The 22769-nt window shown below is 45.4% G+C and overlaps 1 protein-coding gene across 3 annotated transcripts in view; it reads right to left on the bottom strand.

Annotated features, from left to right (window-relative positions):
- Positions 1 to 22769, bottom strand: part of CDS2 (CDP-diacylglycerol synthase 2) — a 71261-nt gene that overhangs the window by 19162 nt on the left and 29330 nt on the right. For all 3 annotated transcript variants that reach the window (XM_054466830.2, XM_054466831.2, XM_063658996.1), the window contains exons 2-4: positions 5083 to 5219; positions 3484 to 3580; positions 2035 to 2132 (exon numbers count right to left, since the gene is read on the bottom strand). In XM_054466830.2, coding sequence (XP_054322805.1) covers positions 2035 to 2132; positions 3484 to 3580; positions 5083 to 5219 — 332 coding nt within the window. The remainder of the gene's footprint in view (positions 1 to 2034; positions 2133 to 3483; positions 3581 to 5082; positions 5220 to 22769) is intronic.

The raw sequence follows: 22769 nt of genomic DNA on the forward strand, positions 1-22769 counted from the left end.
AGGTCATTGCCGCAGGGAGCACCCTTGCCTTCACAGCAAGGCAGTCAGACATCCCAGAGGAAGGGACAGAGGGCAGCAGAGTACCCCCCACCCTTGAGTCCCCCAGGACAGCTCACAGAGCAACAAGCAGACCACAGTTTCCTGCTCTCTGGTGACACCATAGGTGATAAATTTATCTAGAAACAGCAGCTTTCATTCACTCTCCATTTCTCCCAAACTTGAGACTCCATTTTTGCCCCTTTTGTAGCATTCCCATACCTAACTGAGGGATCCTTAAACCATACGACCTTCAAAAACACGCCTCATCCTGCTTCCCCTGTTTCGTTTCCACTCTTCCCAACAGGAACTCCTTCACTCCCATTAAAATGGTTTCTTCCGGCTTTGCCACACCTGTCTGCTGTTCTCCTGCCTTTTTCCTGCTCCTGACATTCTCTTTGCTTCTCCATTTTTTCACTCCTTGCTCAAATGCCATTTTATTCATAAAACTTTGCATGACCTAACATGACATCTGCCTCCCCTGCATTTATTTCTATAGCAAGTAATATGTGATTATCTGACTAAGCAATTAATGATGCATCTCCCTCTCTGAAGCCTGGCTCTGACACACAGACCTTCCATTAGCGTTAACTCTTCACTTGTGTATTCTCTCTCCTCAACTGGCATTCATGAGAAGAGAAGCCATCCCTTGCAGCCTCCACAGTACTGCTGAGTATGGGACCATGCAGCCATCACTGAAAACCCCCAGCAAGGATCCTGAGATACAGAAGAAAGTGGAGAGCTTTTCTTTCCCATTCTTTTTTTTTTTTAATTACTAAGTACAAAAACTCCCACATTGGGTTTCTTTTCTGTTACATGGAAAAAACTTTCTTTGTAAAGTGACCACAGCCAGGAGTCAGGCCTCCTGAGTATGTTAACAAAATGCAAAACACTGCTTTCCAGCTAAAGAACAGCCACAAAAGGGACATGCATCTTAAGCCAGGTGACAATCACAATTCCATCTGGAGGCTGAGAGGCAGCCTGTGCTGTTGGGTGACAGGAAACACCTCAGGAAGGGGGTGCCCAGCCTACATCTGAGCACACTGGCTTCCTTGACGGTGACCAGGTTGCTGGGGCAAAAACCACTGCTCTCCAGCCGGCTAAGTCATGGCTTCAACCCCTGTATCCCTGCACAGTGGGGTGAGAAGGTCCACATTTGCCCCAGGTCCTCTCAGCATTGTGCAGTGCTCTGCTCAAAAGTCACCACCTGAGAATACTACAGCCAATAAAGCAGAGTTTCAGATCAGAAAGGGGTCTCAGACATGTGCTACAGGTTTTTCTTTTTGCTTTAAGAAAGCTGAGTCCTTTCCTAGGAAACGGAGAAAGCCAACTTTCCCAGCGGAGCCCAGATCCCATGCATTCAGTCTCACTCCTGCCCACTCTGGCACTCAAAACACCTCTGATGAAGTAGGGCTCAAACACCACAGTCTGGAAACCAGTAAGTCTCAACCATCTGTCTTAGAGACAAGGAAACCAAGTTCCAAGGATAACAAAGCCGGCAGCAGAACCTAACAACTTCCAGACAACTCTAGTGGGATGCTGAGATATGACAGCATGAAAAATATACTGATCTAGAAAAACGGGATCATCATACAGAGTTTAAGGAATCCAAATACCGAGGCAAACACAGTCACAGAATGCAGCCCATCTGGTTTCTTCTCAGGAAGATTCCAGACTTCAATAACTATAAGACTCCTGCAAGGCCAACCACACAGTCTGGCCTATGAAATACTCAGGTCTCAAAGGCACTGTGCGAGTCTGTGGCAATCACCTCTTTTCTCCTGCCTTTTTCCTACTCCTAACATTCTCTTACCCATTTCTTCACTTATTGCTCAAATGACATTTTCTTCATGAAACTTTGTATGACCTAACATGATAACTGCCTCCCCAGCATTTATTTCTATAGCAAGTGATAGAAATACCCACCATCACTCTAAGTACCTGCCACAAAGCACATCATCCAAATTCTAAAAGCCTCTGTGGGGCCGGAGAGCTTACCAGCTGAGGGTCCTGAACCAGGGCAGATCATAGGAGTGGTAGACGTTGTAGCCAATAGTGATTATCTCATGGAAACACTTAATCTGAACGCACATCACCTGCGGGACACAAAACATTCACTGACACCCCAATTCTTATGATTTTTGGAAATGGAAACCAACAGGTCATGAGTCTTCCAGAAAACCCATTATACTTAAGAAAAATATCGGACCTCCAGTGGTTCTGCTTCCCTCCTTCTTCCTCTCTCATACCATCCCACAGAGCAATGCAGCCCTCTATGTCATAGGGAGTAGATCCAATTTTCCACTCACAATAAAATACACACCCTGATGTTTCAATTAACTTTTTTTTTTTTTTAAGACAGGGTTTCACCGTGTTGCCCAGCTGGTCTTGAACTCCTGGGCTCAAGCAATCCACCTGCTTCAGCCTCCCAAAGTGCTAGGATTACAGGTGTAAGCCACCACACCCAGCCAAAAGGATTTTTTTTTTTAAGCAGAGACGAGGTTTCACCTGGTCTCAAACTCCTGGGCTCAAGCGATCCTCCCGCCTTGGCCTCTCAAAGTGCTGAGATTATAGGTGTGAGCCGCCATGCCTGGCCCTCAATTAACTTTATTCTAAAACCTCCTTTTTAACTTTTTATTCTAGAACCTCCCAGGATTCAACCAATCCATTCTCCTTTTGACTCAAGTATTCAAAAGTCTCAAGTATTCAAAGTCAAATGCTTTGCTCACATGCAGCTGATGGTCACCTGACCCTGTCCAGGACAGTGGGAAGACAGAGAGACCAGCTCTGTGGATTGGGATTTCCTTAATAAAAGCTCTAAGCCCAGGAGGGAGGCCCCAGGAAAACAGGAAACAAAACCAGGAGTCATATAGAGACATGCCCAGGGTAAAAGTTTACAGAGTTGGAATAATAAAGTCAGTTTTTTTTGTTTGTTTGTTTTGAGATGGAGTCTCACTCTGTTGCCCAGGCTGAAGTGCAGTGGCATGATCTCGGCTCACTGCAACCTCCGCCTCCCAGGTTCAAGCGATTCTCCTGCCTCAGCCCCCTGAGTAGCTGGGATTACAGGCGTGTGCCACCACACATGGCTAATTTTTGTATTTTTAGTAGAGACAGGGTTTTACCATGTTGGTCAGGCTGGTCTCGAACTCCTGACCTCGTGATCTGCCCGCCTCAGCCTCACAAAGTGCTGGGATCACAGGCAATAAAGTCAGTTTTTTAAAAGAAAAGACATTGAGACATCTTCAACCATAAACAACCAGCCTACACCAATGACCCTCCAGGTGGCTACCGAGAAGTGGGAAGTCACAGATGTTCTATGGCAGAGGTTTTCTGAGAAGCCTGGACCCCCATCAATTCCCACAACCAACCCAACACCTCACACTTAAGACAACCGGGCCCGCAGCAAAAACTGAAGGGAAAACTAAAATAGTGTGAAATGGCACTTACGATTATCATTAAAACCATTGGTCCCAGGTAAATGATGATGAAGAAAAATGCAATCATGGCCAAAGTCAGGATGCCTCTCACCCACCAGTTCTTCCATCTAGGTCAGAGAGTAGGGGAAGCAGAAAACACCAGTTAGGAGCCCAGAAAAAAACCAATGCACAAATTCAAGGGACATGGATCTTCCTGAGATGAGGGCCCTGAGCTCAGTCCTTTCCAGATTCACCATGACGGAAGCACCAGCCACATGCTGGCAGGAGCAGGACCACTAGTACCAATGCCTAAGTCACAACCAAACTTGGCAAAAAATACACCTAGCTTATATCTTAAAGAAGGTATCAGGCAAAACACAAACAAACAAAAAAACCAAGGGAAATGTAGTGCCCTCTGCTTCTGTATCCACTTGGATGGTTTCTACAGCTGACCATCTGAAGAAAAAAATATTTTTTTCTGGCAGCAGGATCCTACACCGCACTGCCCTGAATAATTATGGGAATAATAGTAACATTATGCAATGATAATAACAGCTACCACAAATATGCATAATTTTTTTTTTTTTTTTTTGAGACCGAGTTTCCTCTGTAGCCCAGGCTGGAGTGCAGTGGCGCAATCTCAGCTCACTGCAAGCTCCGCTTCCCGGGTTCATGCCATTCTCTTGCTTCAGCCTCCCAATTAGCTGGGACTACAGGCGCCCGCCAGCACGCCCGGCTAATTTTTTTGTATTTTTAGTATCTCCTGACCTCCTGATCCACCCACCTCGGCCTCCCAAAGTGCTGGAATTACAGGCGTGAGCCATCGTACCCGGCCTGCATAAGGTAATTTTATGAGGACTTTACATATGTTAACTCCTTCAATCCTCAACACACTTCGCTTTTACAGATGAGGAAATGGAGGCACAGGTCGAACAGCTGGCAAACAGTAAAGCTGGGATCTGAATCCAGGGGTCTGGCTGCAAAGTCCACACGCTTAATCACTGCACAATTCAGACTCCCAAGGGGACAGCTGGAGGCACACATAGGAACACTGAGATAATGCTTTGGGGTCTTATAATGTGTTTTTGATCTACTCACATAGCTGTGTGAAAAGAACCAAGTTCTCAAGGGCCAAAAGTTTTAACACTAGATTCACCTAGGTTAAGATGTTTCCCAGTTCTTCCTGGAGAATTTAAGGAACTGTTCACAATGGATGTGAGAGAAACTAAACTCTGAACTGGAAACGTGGACTCCTCAGTGAAAAGCAGCCTGCCCATTAATCACAAACCCAAGGCCGGTTTCCTGTGCTATGCAGTGTCAGCTGACCTTACCCACCTCCAACCCTCCTGTCCCCTCTTCCTCTTTGGACTGCACTTCCTAGTCCAGTCTGAAGCACCCTTCCGGGGCCAGATCCTTCCAGCCTTGGTTGCCCTCCCCTCCTGGTCACTCTGCTCACTGCCACTGCTAAGCACTAGATTACACTCAATGGAGCCTGGAGCAGCGGCATGGGAGGCTGAGGCAAGACAGCGGGCCTGCTCTGCAAGACCACAGGCTCTCTGCAGGCTCTTCCAGGGCACTTGGACATGGTGCAAAGCCCCCAACAAGCACCTGCATCATTAAGCCAGGTTACCTTGAAGACAAGTTGGAAAGGGCCCTATTGAGGACCTCCGGGGTATCATCTGCAGAGACTGGCAGGGGTGCGGATTCTGCCCGGCTTTCACTGTCCGATGCAGTCTCTCCATCTACCTTTGCTTCTGACTCTGACTCCTAAGCGGCAGAAATACAGAAGAGAAAAAGGTCAAAAGTGCCGAGTAGACCATTGAGAAGTCTATGCCTGTCATGAGAGATCTGTGGGAAAAGACTCCAAACAGGGCCTAAGAAACTGGCAGTCAGGTGATGGGACTGACAGGATTGGCAGCAATCCTGACACTGTTGTGACATGTGCCGAGGTGGCCAGCCACACTCTGCTGGAAGAGTGGTGTGCATCTGCACCGTGTACCATCTGCTTAACTGCAGAGGACAGATCCAGAAGAGAGAGAACATGGCTCCTTTGTATCCAAAGAATGCAAAAGGGAGGCTGGGACCGGTTTTACCAGGAGGTTATCCCTGAGCCTGCTAGGGCAGCCAATGGCACTGACCAGGCTGTCTCAGGGGAAGCCAGGTGGTGTGGGCTGTTGCCCCTGTAGACCCGTTAATGTCAACATGTCCCAAGTCCAGAGTGTTATTTCTGGACTTCACTAGAGCACTCTGTGAGGAGGTCAATCACGGTCAGTGTGGACGACGAACCAGACAGCCTACTCCAGACAATGCTTGAGCCAGGACTGGTGCATCTCAGTCCTTTCCCTGCCACCAGGCCCCGGGTGACAAAAGACCCACAGGAACTCACCCTGCTCCCAGCCTGGGTGAGGGAACCAGAGCCATGCCAGCAGCAAGCTCTTTCACCCAAAGTATCAAGGGACAGGCTATTCTGAATCCTAGGAACCATCCTACTACTCAAGTCTTTTCTTTCATAGGGGAATTCAGAATAGTTGCTATGAGCAGAGGTGGAGGAGAAATTAAATCACTTAGAGTAACAACACTACTTAGTATCTGTATAGCCCCGCAAGGTCTGAAGAGCCTTTCCCATGCCTGCAAGCTTCAGAGCAGTACTAGGAGGAAGGGAAGGGACAGGAGAAGCCCCATTTACAAATAAGAAACGGGATCTGGGAAGTTCAATGTGTGGCCCAATGTCTCATATTAACCCAGGTCCTCTGACTTCCCTGATGACTGATAAATACATGGAATTGTGACTGTTTCACATGTTCATTGGCCATTTGGATATCTTCTTTTGTCAAGTGTCTGTCAAATCATTGGCTAGTTTTTCTACAGAGTTTTCTGCCTTCCTTTTTTTATTGATTTGTAGTGGTTTATGTGCTCCAGATTTGAGTACTTTGTGTTACTAATATGTTCTCTCAGACTGCTCTAACCCCCACCTTCACCTCAGGCAAGGTTAGACACCCCAGTTATTTGCTCTCTTAACACTTGATCCTTCTCCCTCTCAGCGCTGACCACAACAGGAACTTTTGTAAATGTCTCCTTGGCTGACGACAAACTCCTTAAAGACAAGAATATAACTTCTTGTTCTCATTATCCCCATGCATGGCACACAGCAAAACACTTACTAATGGATGGAAGGAGAAGAGAAGAATTAGGTCCAGGTGTGTAAAGAAAAACCCAGCCCCTGCCCTCAGGGAGACAGCTCTTTCTAAATTAATTTACAACTGTGACAAGACAGAGGGCCTTAACTAGTGCAGATGAGCAAAACAGAAAAACAAAACAGATTAGCAAAACAGAGGGCCTCGCCTAGTGCAGACTGCTGATAAAAAAGAGACAACTGGCTTTGGTTAAAGGCCTGATAAAGACGGCCTCATCATTAGGATCCAAGGGAAAGAGCCACAGCTTCTGAAGACAGAGACTGCTCCCTACTCTGCCACAGTCGCGCCAGGTGGCTCTGGATAAGTCACCCAAGTGCCTCTGTACTTTGGCGTCTTCACCTTATAAAAGGGGCCCAGTAAGGTAAGGACCCTCCTTCCCATGGGGATTCCTTGAAGCGATATAACCAAACTCTCACCGAGGGCTGTGGCCCAGTACACCACTCCAGAGGTTCTGAAACACAGTAAGGTCTCCAGAGTCGTCCCTCTCCAGGGAGACTAAATGAAGACAAAGCATTCAGAACAGCTGTCCAATCTTTATTTCAACATTGACACCCACACACCATCGGCAACCACCAGTTGCCAGTAATATTACGGTAATCATTACGAGTTACAAGGTAATGATGCTGCCTGATCATCTGGCTTTGACCTCTAAAACCTCGGGGCTTCAAAATGCTAGCAAGTGGACCCCACTGAGACTTCCACAGATGCACTCAGGAGCCTCTAGAAGCTGTAGGGACTGCGCTCCAGAGCAGCAGGCGAGAGGGCACTCACACACAGAAAGCCCGGCACAAGGTTATTTTTAACTTATCCATCCTGTTGTCAAGGAGACTCACAAAGGCTGCTAGTTCCCCAGGCAGAGAAGGACAGGAACGGAACCCAGGCAGCGTCCTGCGAGGGAGGAGCAGGCAGCTCCAGTTCCGTGCTAGGAGCCTCTCTGGACCTTCCGTTAGCCCAGCACTGCATCCTGCAACACTGTCAGACCTGACTCCTTCCTTGTAGGAAGGGGTGAAGTGAAGAGGGGTATCCAGAGGCAGAGAGTAGTAAAAGGAGACAGAGAACGGTTACAAAGATATCGCAACTCTTGTTACCAAGACCTCAGGAGGACTGAGCTGAACAACTAAGAAATGAATTATGTGTCGAGGAATTTATCCATTTCTTCCAGATTTTCTAGTTTATTTGCGTAGAGGTGTTTATAGTATTCTCTGATGGTAGTTTCTATTTCTGTAGGATCGGTGGTGATATCCCCTTTGTCATTTTTTACTGCGTCTATTTGATTCTTCTCTCTTTTCTTCTTTATTAGTCTTGCTAGCGGTCTATCAATTTTGTTGATCTTTTCAAAAAACCACTGAACAAACAAGCCTGAAATAGATTAACTTTCTAGGTTTTTGCTGCCTTTAAGTGAGTAACTCCAGGTTCCCTGGGCCTCACCCGGGCCTACTGAGGAAGCATCCTTTGAGCAGGAAACCAACACCAACCTACAGACCACTCTCTCCCACATGCTGAGACAGGGCCGAACAGGTGCCAAGGGCAAATCCCTGTGAGCGGGGAAACTGCACAGCCTGGGGAAGACACAGAGGAGGAGGGGGACAGGTCACCCAGCCACCTGGCTCCTGATGTCCTGTGGACGCCAAAGGGAACAGAAACCTGAGAGAACCTGGAGGCCTGCAGTCTTCTGGCTCCTCCCCACCCCGTGGACAAAGGCATTCTGCTTGGGGAAACAGCTGCTCATACCCAGGAAAAGGAAGCTGAGTGCCAGCGGCAGCTTCCACAGAGGGTCTGGAAGCAGGCAGGGACCTGGAACCCATGCTCCTTCCCACAAGAAAGGTGGTACATGCTGAACACGTTCATCAGTCTGCTCCTCTGGGGCACAGTGAGGTGGGGAGATATCAAGAAAAACTTTCTGCAGAATGAGGCAGTGGCCAGTCCAGGAAAGCAAGGCCCAGGGCTGGCTCTGATATTCATGACACACAGCACAGGCCTCCATCCTCTGGTCTTCAGTGGGGAAGGAATCCCTATCTCGGAAGGTTGTTGGGATGACCAATGCGACCTCGATGAAAGGCTATGAAAACTATAAAGTACTGAATAGCAGCAAGTGCCTGCCGCACTCCCCTCAGTAGCCTGACCACAGCACACAGGACAGAAGCAGGAGACCCTAAAACACCTACCCCAGAAAAGCTGGGCACCCTTCCCAAGGAGAGCATCAGGCCTTGCTTGGGCCAAGTGCTAATAAATGATCTGGGCACAGCATTTGCCTATCTTGCTTCAAGCTCTTTCACACTGGTAGCCCCGACTCAAAACTGTGTAAGGTGGTGTCCGAAACACAAAAGCTACCCATTAAAGCAACAGTCCATGCTAGTAAGACTCTGAAGCTGAACCATCTGCCAAAGTGTGGGAGGAAATCTTAGAACTTATCTCTACTTACCTCATTCTTCTTTTCTTTCCCATGTATGCTTTGTAATGGGCATTATCAAGACATATGCATATGTTCATGAGAGTAAACTGGGAACATGGTAAAAACACCATATACATGTGAGACACGGCACTGTGTCAGAGGCCAGGAGTTACCTGTTCACCACTGCGCTGAGCAGTGCCTGGAACATAGCAGGTGCCCCAAGATTTGTTGAATTAATGAGCTAATTAATTCTACTTGACCTATGATGGACCAAAGTGTCCAGACTACACTGAGATATGATAGCACCCACTTTCCTGCTTGTGTGCCTGACTGGTACCCCTGCAGCAGCCCTGGCAGCAGGACCAAACCAGCGTCCACTCCTGCCTCACTTCTGGTGGGTGCTGAGACCAGCACAGCAGGGAGAGGCTGCCCTGCCTCTTCCGACTCATATCCACTCAGCTCCCAGGCAACCCTCCTCCTTCCTTCCCTTTCAATCCCGAGGGCCAGGTGGGGCAGACCCTCTCAGGTTCTCTCTCAACCACCGCCTCCCACAGTTCTTCAGCCATTTCCCAACGGGGTTGTAGTGCTGGTATAAACAGGAAACAAGAGTGCTGCTTTAAAGGAAGGGGGAAAGCTCCTCTGAGGGCCCACCCTTTTGGTTTACATAGACCCTCTAGGGAAAGGCAGAAGCACTTAGGATGAGGGACACATGGAGTGTCCTGTGTACCAGGGGCTCAGTTAAGAGCCATTAGCATTTTTGGAGAAACTCATGCTCAGAAAGCTTCTCCACCAACTGCCCAGAAGCTTCCCCACACCCAGCACTGACCCAAAGATCAGAACATAACAGAAGCAAGAGAAGGCAGTGAGGGAGGGCCAGAGGGAGCAGCGGGCAGGAGGAGATGTTCCTTGTGGTTAAGGTCTGGCTTTTCCTGGGCAGGGACCTAGCTCAGTCCAGAACAGCATTTGTGGAACTCATTTTCACTATCAACTATTCGGGAAGAAAACCCTGCTGTTTGGGTTTCCTGCCAGCCTGGTGGGAGGCTTCCTGGACAGCATCCTTCTGAGGCTCCCTTTCGGTCTTCACTTGGTGTCAGGGGCCCACCCTCCTACCTGGATATTTCTCAAGACTCTGACACCCAAAGTAATGACATGGTCAGTGTTTGACCCAAAAAAGTGTGGCTGTGCCTATGGCTAGAGAGAATCCCTTGGGTACTGTGTCAGGCTCCACACTAGTGGAACCTACCCTACCCTATACCCCATTTCTTTTTTCTTTTTTTTTTTTGAGACAGAGTCTTGCTCTGTCATCCAGGCTGGAGTGCAGTGGCGCAATCTTGGCTCACTGCAGCCTCCACCTCCCGAGTTCAAGCGATTCTCCTGCCTCGGCCTCCCAAGTAGCTAGGATTACAAGCACCCGCCAACATGCCTGGATAATTTTTATATTTTTAATAGAGACGGGGTTTTGCCACGTTGGCCAGGCTGGTCTTGAACTCCTGACCTCAGGTGATCCACCTGCCTCGGCCTCCCAAAGTGCTGGGATTACAGGCGTGAGCTACCGTATCCAGCTCCATACTCCATTTCTTTACCAGATAATGGCTCAGCTCTGGACTCCATTAAAGAAAACATATTAATATTCTGTTCATATTTGCCTAAGAGGAACTAAAAACTAGGGAAAGAAAATAAGCAGTACCATCATTCAGCTTTTCTTCTCTTTTTCTTTCTTCTTCAAGTAAATTTCATTAAAAGGCAGACTTCAAGGCACTGGTGGGTTATGCCTCCAACAACTCTGCCTTTCCCACTGACACTGCATTCAATTCACAAGTTTCACTGACTAACTTCATAACCTATACAATTTTTTGCACTGCTTTATATGCAAATTATCAACTTTCTCCTGGAGGAAAGTCATTAGTCTAAGCCTAACTTTTCTGCTGAATACCATGGCCTCCATCTTCTAGATCAAGCCCTGTGACCAGCTGCCAGGGAGGGCAACTCCCCACTCACACAGGATCCTAGGAGAGAAATTACCAGAGATGGGTTTGTCCTTAATAAGCATCCTTAATAAGTGTCAGGGACTTAGGTGGCCCTCTCAATGAAAAAGCCAAGTAGGCTTTCATCTGAGTTCCTACTGAAAAAAAATACGTATATACATATATATACATATATCTGGCCAGGGTGTGACAGCATGCATTTGTGTGTGTGTATTGTTGGGAATAACAAAGAAATACTTTTAGCCCTAATACTAACTCCATTTGACAAGTTCAATTGTCAGAACAAAACACCAAACAGAAGGAGGACCCCACTCTGAATGAGTTCACAGTCATCCCCAGTATGGCCATACCCTGTCCTTCAAAAGCCTCATAGCAATAATGGGATTCAAAGAAAATGTGTTCAGCTACCCAGATGGACAGCTTCACTTCTGGCATCTCTAACAGGTTAACTGCACTCAGAGAAAGGACAAGAAAATACATGAATGTGGCAGATTCAGCTTCTTAAAACCTAACTGGCTGTGAGCCATTTTGTCTCCAGATAAAGCTATTTACAAAGGACCACAGGGGACTTGGTAGAGGACACAACACTGATGGCAAAGGACAACTGTCCCCAGGACAGCCACACTCGGAGTCAGCCATGTGCTCGCCATGCCTTCTCCTCCCACCTCCTCAGAGACTCACTCCATTGCCCTCTCCATCTTCTCACCTCTCTCCCTCACCACAGCCCTACTTACAACCATCTAGGCAGGCTCAACAAACAACCTCTGACAGCTCATCCAACCAATGCACTTTCATGGGTAAACCTCTGGGAAGAGCTGTCGACATTTCATGTCCCCTCCCTGGCTGTGCATCATTCCTCAAACCACAACAACCCAACTTCAACCCCACCTGTTCCACTGAAGCAGCTCTCCCAGGTTAACAAGGACCTTGTCACGAAACCCACCGGGGACTCAGTCCTCACCTCATTCAATCCCTCAGCAGCTTTTTATGCTGTTATTGAAAAACACTCTTCCCCTGGCTTCCAAGCAGCACCTCCCCCTGGGTTGCTGCCTGCCTCTCTGGCCAGGCATCTTTAGCTGGCCTTCTCCTTAGGAACTGCCTCTTCATCAGCCTGTCCCTTCATTTGAGGGTTCCTTGGGGTTGGTCCTAAGCTCTCTTATTCTTCTGCTGCCTCCCACTCTCCCTGAGTTTTCCCATTCATTCTCATGCTCCCTGCTGTCTCTTCTTGAGCTACAGACCCTAAATCCAAATACCTACTAGATGTCTCCACAGACACCTAAAACTCACCATGTGTCCAAAACCAAGCTCATCATCTCTTCCCACAAACCTCTTCCTTCGACTATGTGACCTATCTTAGCAAATGGTACCCTTTCCCCGAATTTTCAAGAGAACAAGGTGGCCATCACCCTTAGTGGCTCCTTTCTCAGCTTGTAGATCTGTCACCAAGCTTGTTCATGCTACCTCCAAAACAGCTTTCAGCTGCATCCACTCCTTACGCCACCTGTCATTCCCTTAATTCAAGCCAACATCATCCCTCCTCTGAGTAACTGCAACAGCCTAACTGGCTACCTCACCTTCAGCCTAGAGTCCACTCCCACCTACACTCACGCCACTGCAGCATGAGGACCTTCCCAGAAATTCTGATTGTGTCACTCTCCATCCTGAACCCCTTCCACAGCTCCCCAGTACCTAGATGACAGGTCTTTAAAATGGCGTACAAGCCCCTTGGGATCAGGGTCTTATCTACTCATCCAGCCTTATCTCTTACAGCCATTCTGAACTAGAGTCAGTTTCTAGAACAGGTTGTACTTTCTTACCTTTAGGACTTTTGCTCCTGTGTTCCTACCTAAAACAGTCTGCAAACCACCCTCTACTGAAACCCACTTCTCTTCCAGCAAATTTTCATTGATCTTTTAAGAGTTCCCTTTCTCTCCAAATCTTCCCCAACTGCCTGTGTGTCCCAGCGGCCCCTGTCCTTCCTTAGGAGTGCTCCCCACCGTGGTTCATGCCTGTAATCCCAAAACTTTGGGAGGCCAAAGTGGGAGGATCGCCTAAGCCTAGGAGGTTGAGGCTGCAGTGAGACCTGATCATGCCACTGCATTCCAGCCTAGATGACAGAGCAAGACCCTGTCTCAAAAAAACAAAAGAAGACGGCTTCCCACACCGCATAGTCTCTGCCTCGAGACCATCATCTCTGTGGGGTAGCCATGCTGACTTCCTCACCACTGTACCCCCAGCACCTGGCCTGGCACCTAGAACCACATCTGCATAGGCAGCCATAGCCAATTATGCTGAGAGAATCCAGGGTTTGCTAAAGTGGCAGGTATAGCTGGGCTACATATAGCGTAGGCCAACAATTCATTTTTGCACTCAGTAGCACTAGAGGAGGCATTTTAGGGCTGCAGCCAGCTGTCCCACTGTTTATCTCCCCTTCTTCTTAGACACTGGTGGCCAAATGTATCCTAAGTGATACGGGGGTTTCCAAAAAAAGTACAGGATCTGTATGTCTCAGAAAGGATGAGGAAAGCCTGTCTGAAATCCAGCTTCTAGGAATGCAAGGCTTTCTAATTCAAATACGTGCAGTTGTACTGAGTCCCAACCTCTGCATGACTGCCAGTCTCATACATTAAACCCATAATTTTTGTGACAAGGAATGATCAGGAATCCTTCTTTCTCCCAACACTCTCTCCCACCTTGCCCATTAAAGCCTCCTTCTGGAGTAGATGCATCTGTTTACTAATAGCAAGCATATAACTATAAATATGAAACAGCTGCAGGAAGTACCAACCTCCATCACAAGCCATTACTTAATTTAGAACAGAGACTATCAGAGACAAGAAAACCACTCAGGTCCCCAGGAGGCTCTGCCAATGGCTCTGTTCTGATGACATCACTTGTTTTCCTATTGTCTTCCAGGGTTAGGGGAAAGACACCAAAAATCAGAAGCCCCACTGGAGTCCAACAGGTCCTTCTATTATCAGTTCCTTAGTCGGGCATCTCTATTTAGTATTTAAGGGAAAATGAGTTTTCAGCCTTACTGGGGAAGGAAGGAATTTTTTTTTTCTCAGTTTATTAAGATAAAGCTCTCCCAAGGAGGGAGTATGTCGAATACTGCCAAAAGATCTAGTAAGATGGAGAAGAAAAATATATTCGCAATCTCAAAACTGGGCTCAAGTGTGCTCCCCAGACCTCTGCCAGGAAGCAGAACCAGGACAGCTGCTGGGTTCCACATGCAAAGAGCCCCTAAATCATAAATCGCCATCTGGTACCTGCTTCACTGTCACTCACCTCACAATAGTGCTTTCTACAAAGATTCCTAGACAAAATAAGTAGACATGAGAGCAAATGTCCCCAGTGTCTCATGCCCCAACTTCCCCTACTCCTGTGGGCAGACAAGCACTCTGGGGCTGTTTACCATATTGGAACATTATATTGTCACTTTTGTAGTATTCCTGGTTTATAACCAACAATCATGGAATCAAGTACCAATCAAATAGACTCTAACTATTCAAGGGAGAAACTAGTATGTTTCTCCCTTGAAGAACATGGAATTAACAGTGTTCTCAATCCCAAATTTGTCATATTAGTTATAGAAGAAATTATGGGGTAGGTGCAGTGGCTCGTGCCTATAATCCCAGCACTCCAGGAGACCAAGGTGGGCAATCACCTGAGGTCAAGAGTTCAAGACCAGCCTGGCCGACATGGTGAAACTCCGTCTCTACTAAAAACACAAAAATTATCCAGGCATGGTGGCAGGCACCTGTAATCCCAGCTACTTGGGAGGCTGAGGCAAGAGAACTGCCTGAACCTGGGAGGTGGAGGCTGCAGTGAGCCGAGTTTGCACCACTGCTTTCCAGCCTGGGCGACAGAGCTAGACTCTGCTTCAAAAAAAAAAAAAAAGAAATTATGAAAGCCACAATGCTAAATAGTTTCTCTTTTTGATAAATCACTAAGGATGCCTTGAGAAAAAATTAAATTGAAAATGAGAAAGTCTTTGAAGAAAGATTCCTAATGGCCAACGATAGGACAATTTGAGCATTAAAATAATAAACAAAAAGTGATTTAAACACAAGTATATGAAAATTTATGAGTTCCTAATGATAATTGTAAGAAACTACTGGCCAGGTGCAGTGGCTCACACCTATAATCCCAGCACTTTGGGAGGCCGAGGCGGGTGGATCACCTGAGTTGGGAGTTCAAGACCAGCCTGACCAACAGGGAGAAACCCTGTCTCTACTAAAAATACAAAATTAGCAGGGCGTGGTGGCCCATGCCTGTAATCCCAGATACTCAGGAGGCTGAGGCAGGAGAATCGATTGAATCCCGGAGGCGGAGGTTACGGTGAGCCGAGATTGAGCCATTGCACTTCAGCCTAGGCAACAAGAGCAAAAGTCTGTCTCAAAAAATAAATAAATACAAATAAAAACGAAACAAAAAAACTACTTTGGCCACCTTTGAAGGGTGCTGAAACACCAAATCTTTTTTTGAAAACCAGTAATTAAAAGGAAAGAGCCTCCCTACATTGCCCAGGCTGGTCTCAAACTTCTGGCCTCAAGTGATCCTCATGCTTTGGCCTCCCAAAGTGCTGGGAGAATAAGCATGAGCCACAGTACCTGGCCATCAAATTACTTTCAAATATCCATTACCCCAGCAAAGAAAAGTCAATGTGGCCTCAGTATGATCTCCCCAGGCTCTGGAGACTAAAGTGCATCTTCAAACATAAGTAAATAAAACAACCTCCATGCTGCCAAATCAGACAGATTCTCCTGCCTTCATCTTATCATATATCTTGGCAATGTCAGATCTAGTTGACCATTTCCTCCTTGAAACAGTCTCCTCTCAGCTACCTCCATACCATATTTATCAGGTTCTCACTCTACCTGACTGGCTGCTCTTTCTCAGTCTCCTGTGACTTTGAAGTCTACCTGACTTCAAAATGTTGAATGGGCCCTGGGCTCAGTTCTGGACCTATCACACTCTCTCCCTAGGTATCATCATCCAGCCCCTTGGCTTTAATTACCAATTCCATGCCAATGACCCCAACATTTGTATCTCCAACCCCGACTTCTCCCCCAAGCTTCAGACTCATATTTCCAACCACTTACTGACATCTCCAAGAGAAAGTTCTTACAGGCATTTCAAAAATAACACATCTAAACAGAGCACTTTTGACATTTTCCGTAAAACTATTGATCCTGAAGTCTTGCCTAGTCAATCAGTTGACAGCACGCGAGTCTATATACCCTGCATAAGCCAGAAACCTGACAGGTAGAGACTGAATATCCCTTAACCAAAATGCTTGAGACCGGAAGTGTTTTGCATTTCAGAGTTCTTTTCAGAATTTGGAATATTTGCATTATACTTACTGGTTGAGCATCCCTAATCAGAAAATCCTAAATCCAAAATGCTCCAATGAGCATTTCCTTTGAGCGTCACACTGGCACTCAAAAAATTTCAGATTTTAAAAATTTCAAATTTTTGATTTTGGGATGTTCGACCCTTAATTCTTATCTCCCCATCTTCCCCCAGGTACTGGACACTGCAGTTGGTTCCCTCCTAAAAATCCATAAACTATTTCATGGTATACAGTAGCTTGTACAGTCTACTTATTTTTAATTCTGCCCCTCTGTCACAGTGACAGGTTCACGAACAGGCATTTACCCCAGCCTAAGGCAATGTGCACCTTGACTGTTTTGGAGTAGGCACTTCACCCAAGATGGTACAATCAGTTCAAACAGCAAAAACAGCTAATGGCATTTTAGGCTATATTAACATAGTCATGGTCTGGTTCTAGTTAGCGTTAGTCAGACTTTACCTAGAGGCCAAGTATGTCCAATAGAGTGGTTAAAACAGTAAGGAGACAAAAAAGAGCAAGACAATAAAATGAATAGATGAAGAAACCAGAAGGGCTAAGCCTGGAGACAACTGGGAAATGAGCATACTCTACTGCAGTACTGAAAAGGAGAAACTGGTTTTATGTCCCTAACAAGGAAAAATTATTAGGTAAATTACGCTAAATCAATTTTCTGTGCAGCTATTAACAAGACAACTATAAACACTGTGCAGCAACATGAAAAAGGCAGAATATAAAACTATGTCTATGCTGGGTTATACTACATACACAAAGTATGCGTCAGTTATCAATGGATTGCCTCTCAATGTATGTGTCAGTTATCAATTGATTGAATCCTTGGGACTCTGCTGGGCTTGGATCAATCCCTTTCAGGTCCACTGCTACCTCCAGGTTTTGTCAGTATAGAACTTTCTGCAATAATGGAAATGTTCTCTCTATACTGTCCAATATGACAGCCACAGCTGCGTGTGGCTTATTGAACAATTAAAATGTGGCTAGCGAGACTAAGGAAGTGAATTTATGTATTTATTTTTAATTAAATTTAAACTGCCACACACTTCACATCCACTAGAGTGGCTATTTTCAAAAAAGAAAAAAGAAAAACCAAAATAACAAGTACTGGAGAAGATGTGAAAAAACTGAAACCCTTGTGCACTGTTGTTCAGAATGTAAAATAATGCAGCTGCTATAGTAAACAGTCTGGCAGTTCCTCAAAAAATCAAACATAGAATTACCACATGACTCAGCAATTCCATTTCTGGGTATATACCCAAAAGAACTGAGGGCAGGGACTCAAAGAGATATTTGTACACCCATGTTCATAGCAGCCTTATTCACAATAAACAAAAAAGTAGAAGCAATCCAAGTATCCATCAACAAAGGAATGAACAAAATGTAGTATACATATACAGTGGCATATTATTCAGCCTTAAAAAGGAAGGAAATTCTCACACATGCTACCACATGGATGAACCTTGAGGACATTGTGCTAAGTGAAATAAGCCAGACACAAAAAGACAAATATATGATTCCACTTACATGAGGTACCTAGAGTAGTCAAATTCGTAGAGACAGAAAATAGAATGGTGGTTGTCAGGGGCTAGGGGAGTGAGAGGGGAGAGTTGTTTAATGGGTACAGAGTTTCCAGGGGCTGGGGGAGTGAGAGGGGAGAGTTGTTTAATGAGTACAGAGTTTCATTTGGGGAAGATGAAAATATTCTGGAATGTTTGTTCTGGTGACAGTTGCAAAACAATGTGAATGTACTCAATGCCATAGAACCATATGCTTGAAAATGGTTAAAATTATCAATTTTATGATATATATAATATTTAGCCACAATAAGAAAAGGTTTAATTGGCCACATGTGGCTAGTGGCTACTATACTGGACAATGCAGACAGTCTAACAGCTGTATCCACCCCAACCTGCAACCAGGAAGAAAACTGCTAAGGCTCCCCAAAGCTCTGGTTCCCCTACTACTGTGAGGAGGGGGCTAGAACCCCCAACACCACCTCAGCATCCTACAACTTCTAGTCCTCAACAGCCAGGTGAACAGGATTCTGAACAAGGTTCAACCAGTCAAGGACAGACCTATCCCTTCAGCAAGCATATGAACTGTTAAGTAGTTGCAGGGCTAAGAAAAGACCTGAGCAAAGCCATCCTCAGCAGAGATTCCAGCTCTCCCCTGCCTTTCTTTTAAATTTAATTCAGTGGCCAGTTACTACTCTGCCTTTTAACAGCAGCAGCAACAGATAAAACAGTTGTGATTCTCACAGCGTCAAATGGCAGTGGCACAAACAGCTCAGCTTCATCATCATCGGCATATGGGCAGCCAGTCAAAAAGTAAAATGAAGACAGGCATGCCAACCACTCCAATATTCTGAATCTTGCATTATTTTTCCCTCTTTTTTAAAAACATAAGGGCACTGAATCACAAGGATTCTGAGTTTTTACTTCATTTTTAAAAATGTGTCAGTAATTTATACTGCTAAGATGTACAAACTTTACACAGGTGCACAACCCCATTATTTTTTAAGTAAAAACAGGCAAATTATTTAACAAACTAGGGTTGGTTTGCTTTTTAAACTGCACATAATATATATGGAAATGACCTAAAAATTACTAGAAACATCTTTCAAAAGAACATAGTTTGGTATATATTTTGTAGAAAAGGTTTGTGAATAATGTAACAAATACAATTTTTACAAATCTGTTTTGGGGAAAAGAGGAACAGAACAAAGCGGTTACCATCTGCACAGGCATTATGATTCCTTTGACATCTTGCTAATAGTCTGTTAACAAAGATCAAAACACCTAAAATTTTCTTCTGATGCTTTACAAAGATTCCTTACACTTGTTTACATGCACATCATCCAAAACAAAAAGAAAAAAAACTATAATATACTTTTAAATTACTGAACTATAAAATTTTAACATAATTTCATCTTCAAATGAATTTATCAAGACCATTGAGTCATTTTTTGATGCTTCTCTGTTCTACATTATCTGACATAAAATTTATGTCACACACCAGGGCCTGTTGTGGGGTGGGGGGAGGGGGGAGGAAAAGCATTAGGAGAAATACCTAATGTAAATGACGAGTTAATGGGTGCAGCACACCAAGATGGCACATGTATACATATGTAACAAACCTGCACGCTGTGCACATGTACCCTAGAACTTAAAGTATAATTAAAAATATATATATTAAAAAAAAGAAAATGTAACACATTAGATTTCTGATATTAATTTGAAATGAATAACAAAATTTAGTCAAGTTTGTAAAGGTTTTAAATGTTTGATAAAACTTAACTACTACAAAAAAAAAAAATCAATCTGATTTTCAAAGCGGCTTGCTTATCCTTCTGTTCCATCACAAAGACACATGGGTTAAAGCAAGGTTTTCCTGACATCAAGTGCCTCACCCTCACCTGTGCTGAGATAACAGCGTGAAGGAGTCTCAGTTCATCTTCACTGTCAGATTTAAATTTTGTTTGGAGAACCCCTAACTTATCAGCAGAGAACACAGTTTGCAAATCACTGCAAAACACCACCATATATCTCTGACAAATGGGTTATTACTACTTGAGGATGCACCTTGTAAGATACAACGATCACCCAGTACTAAATTCCTACTGTGTTCCCAAACCGCCAGCTGCTCAGAAACTGGCTGTGTTCTCATTCTGTCACTCCAACCAGAAATTGGGGTACATAGTGGTGGCTCTGTTTGTACATATCAAACCAAGATTCACAAGCTTTACTGTTAATAGAAAAGTCTACTTATAGTCTTATATCCTGAAAATATGTCATTTGACAACCTGGAGACCAGAATCAAACAGACTCCATTATAATCTGGAAACAACTGAAAAATCTTGGTGAGATTTTACAGGGTTGTTTAAAAAATGATGACCTAGGCCAGCCCCAGTGGCTTACACCTACATGTAATCCCAGCACTTTGGGAGGCTGAGGCAGGTAGATCACTTGAGGTCAGGCGCTCAAAATCAACCTGGGCAACATAGTGAAACCCCGTCTGTACTAAAAATACAAAAAAATTAGCTGGGCGTGGTGGCAGGTGCCTGTAATACCAGCTACTCGAGAGGCTGAGGCAAGAGAATCACTTGATCTCGAGAGGCAGAGGTTGCAGTGAGCCGAGACTGTGCCATTGCACTCCAGCCTGGGCAACCAAGAGCAAAACTCTGTCTAAAAAAAAAAAAAAGATGACCTAAAGCAAGAGCCAATCTTTTGGCCTCCCTGGCCCACACTGGAAGAAGAATAACTGTCTTGGGCCACATATAAAATACACTGACACTAACGATAGCTCATAAGCTAAAACAAGCAAACAAAAAACAAAAAACTCATAACGTTTTAAGAAAGTTTACGAATTTGTGTTGGCTCGTGGGTCAGACAAGCTTGAACTAAAGGACCTAAAATGATAATCTGTCAGTAACAAGCTCCTTCAGAAAGAAGTGAAATAAGTGCCTGCCACCTACCCCAATCTGAAGTCTTGGCCTACTGTGGTCTGCATATTTATGTCTCCCCAAAATTCATACGATGAAATCCTAACCCCCATCTCAATGGTATTAGAAGATGGAGCTACTGGAAGGTGATTAGGTCATGAGGCTGAACCCCTCATTAATGGGATTAGCACCCTTATAAAAGAGGTCCCAGAGCAATCCTTCTTCCACCACATCAGGACTCAGTGAGAAGCCCTGGATGAACCAGAAAGCAGCTCCTTACCAGACACTCAATCTGCTGGTGCCATAATCTTGGACTTCCCAGACCCCAAAACAATGAGAAATAAACTTCTGTTGTTTATAAGCCACCCAGCTCATGGTGTTTCATTATAGTAGCCCAAACAGACTGAGACGTGGCCTCTCTTTCCCTGCCCAGGCCCCAGGTCCCACATCTTCCAGTGCTCTCCTATGCCAATCAACTCCTCCTCTCTCTGGCTCTACCATCATGACCTTTTCTCTCAGATTTTTTTCCACTCTTCAGATGTTTGTCCTAAAACCATTTTTCTTTCAACTCCATTTGGCCTGGAGCCACCAATCCACTTCTCCCCCTCTTTACTTCTAAACTATTTTACAAAGTCTGCACCTACCATATGTTCCCAAACTTCCTGAGTCTGGCTTCAACCTACACTGTGTCAGAAAACCATTTCCTGAAAGATTAACTCCTGACTGTCAAGCCCCACACACTGTTCTCCAGCAACCTCACAGGCATCTCAGTAGCATCCAACCAATCCTTGCTTTGCGTACCACCATTCCCCCTCCCACCCAGATCCCTGGTGCCCTGAACATTTAGTGTCTTACTACCCAGCTTCGTTCCACTCTGTGCAGTAACGGTTCCTTTATTTTGCTTTGGAGTACTCCTCCCACCCCCTACTCCAAGTGTAGGCACATAATTTAGACCTGATTCATCAGAGCACTGTGCTCCCTTGACCACAGTGACCAGGTCAGAGATGACAAGAACACATAACAGCGATTTCCTGTGCTTCTGGAGCCACCAGGAGGAAGGCATGACCATTCCCATGGGACTTTCACCTGCTGGCCAACATCTTGCTCATCTAGCTACTACCATTTAAAACCCAAAAATGAAGCCAACACGAGGGGGAGCCAAGAGATGCAGGGAGACCAAAGCTTGGTGACATTTGAGCCCCTTGATTAAACCAGGCCTGAAGCTAGAATTACCTTAGTTTCTAAGTTACATGAGCCAATGGATTCCTTTTTTTCTTTTTAGTCAATGTGACTGGCTGCCTGCATTTACAATTAATCATATCTGAATCCTCTCCAATGACATCTTCTCAGTTCTTCCTCCTCACACTTCCTAAATGCCAGTAACTCCCCCAGGCTGTATCTCCACACTGCCCCTTAGTGAGCTGACCCTGCCATTCAGCCTCTCTTCTGTGGACCAGCTCCCATAACACGAGTTACGTCCTCTCCTCCAAGCTCCAGTGCAACCTTTCAACCTGCCAACAAGATACCTCCAACTCAGTGAGTTCAAACACAACCACCATCTTTCCCACCCGCACTAGTTCATCCTTCTGCTTTCCTTCAAGACCCTCATCTCCCTGAAATGTGCCCCATGGAAAACACTGTCTGCATCACTGTTGCCAAATCCCCTACCCTACACACCTCCTCAGTTCTCACATTATGCAGACCCTTTCATTTAGGGTCTTTCCCATTCTCACAGCTAGCACCCTTGCTGAAGCCTGCAGATCAACCCTTCACTACTAAGCTGACCTCCTAATTGGCATCTCCACAAATTCCTCCCTTCTCTCATTTATTCTCCATACACTACCATATTAATCTTCAAAAAGCACAGCTCTGATTACATCCCTCCTCCATTCATTTTTGCCTAATGAATTAGACAAACTGTTCCCATTCGAGGTCCT

This window comes from Pongo pygmaeus, chromosome 21 (assembly GCF_028885625.2).
Source record: "Pongo pygmaeus isolate AG05252 chromosome 21, NHGRI_mPonPyg2-v2.0_pri, whole genome shotgun sequence".
In the NCBI taxonomy this organism is placed as follows: Eukaryota; Metazoa; Chordata; class Mammalia; order Primates; family Hominidae; genus Pongo; species Pongo pygmaeus.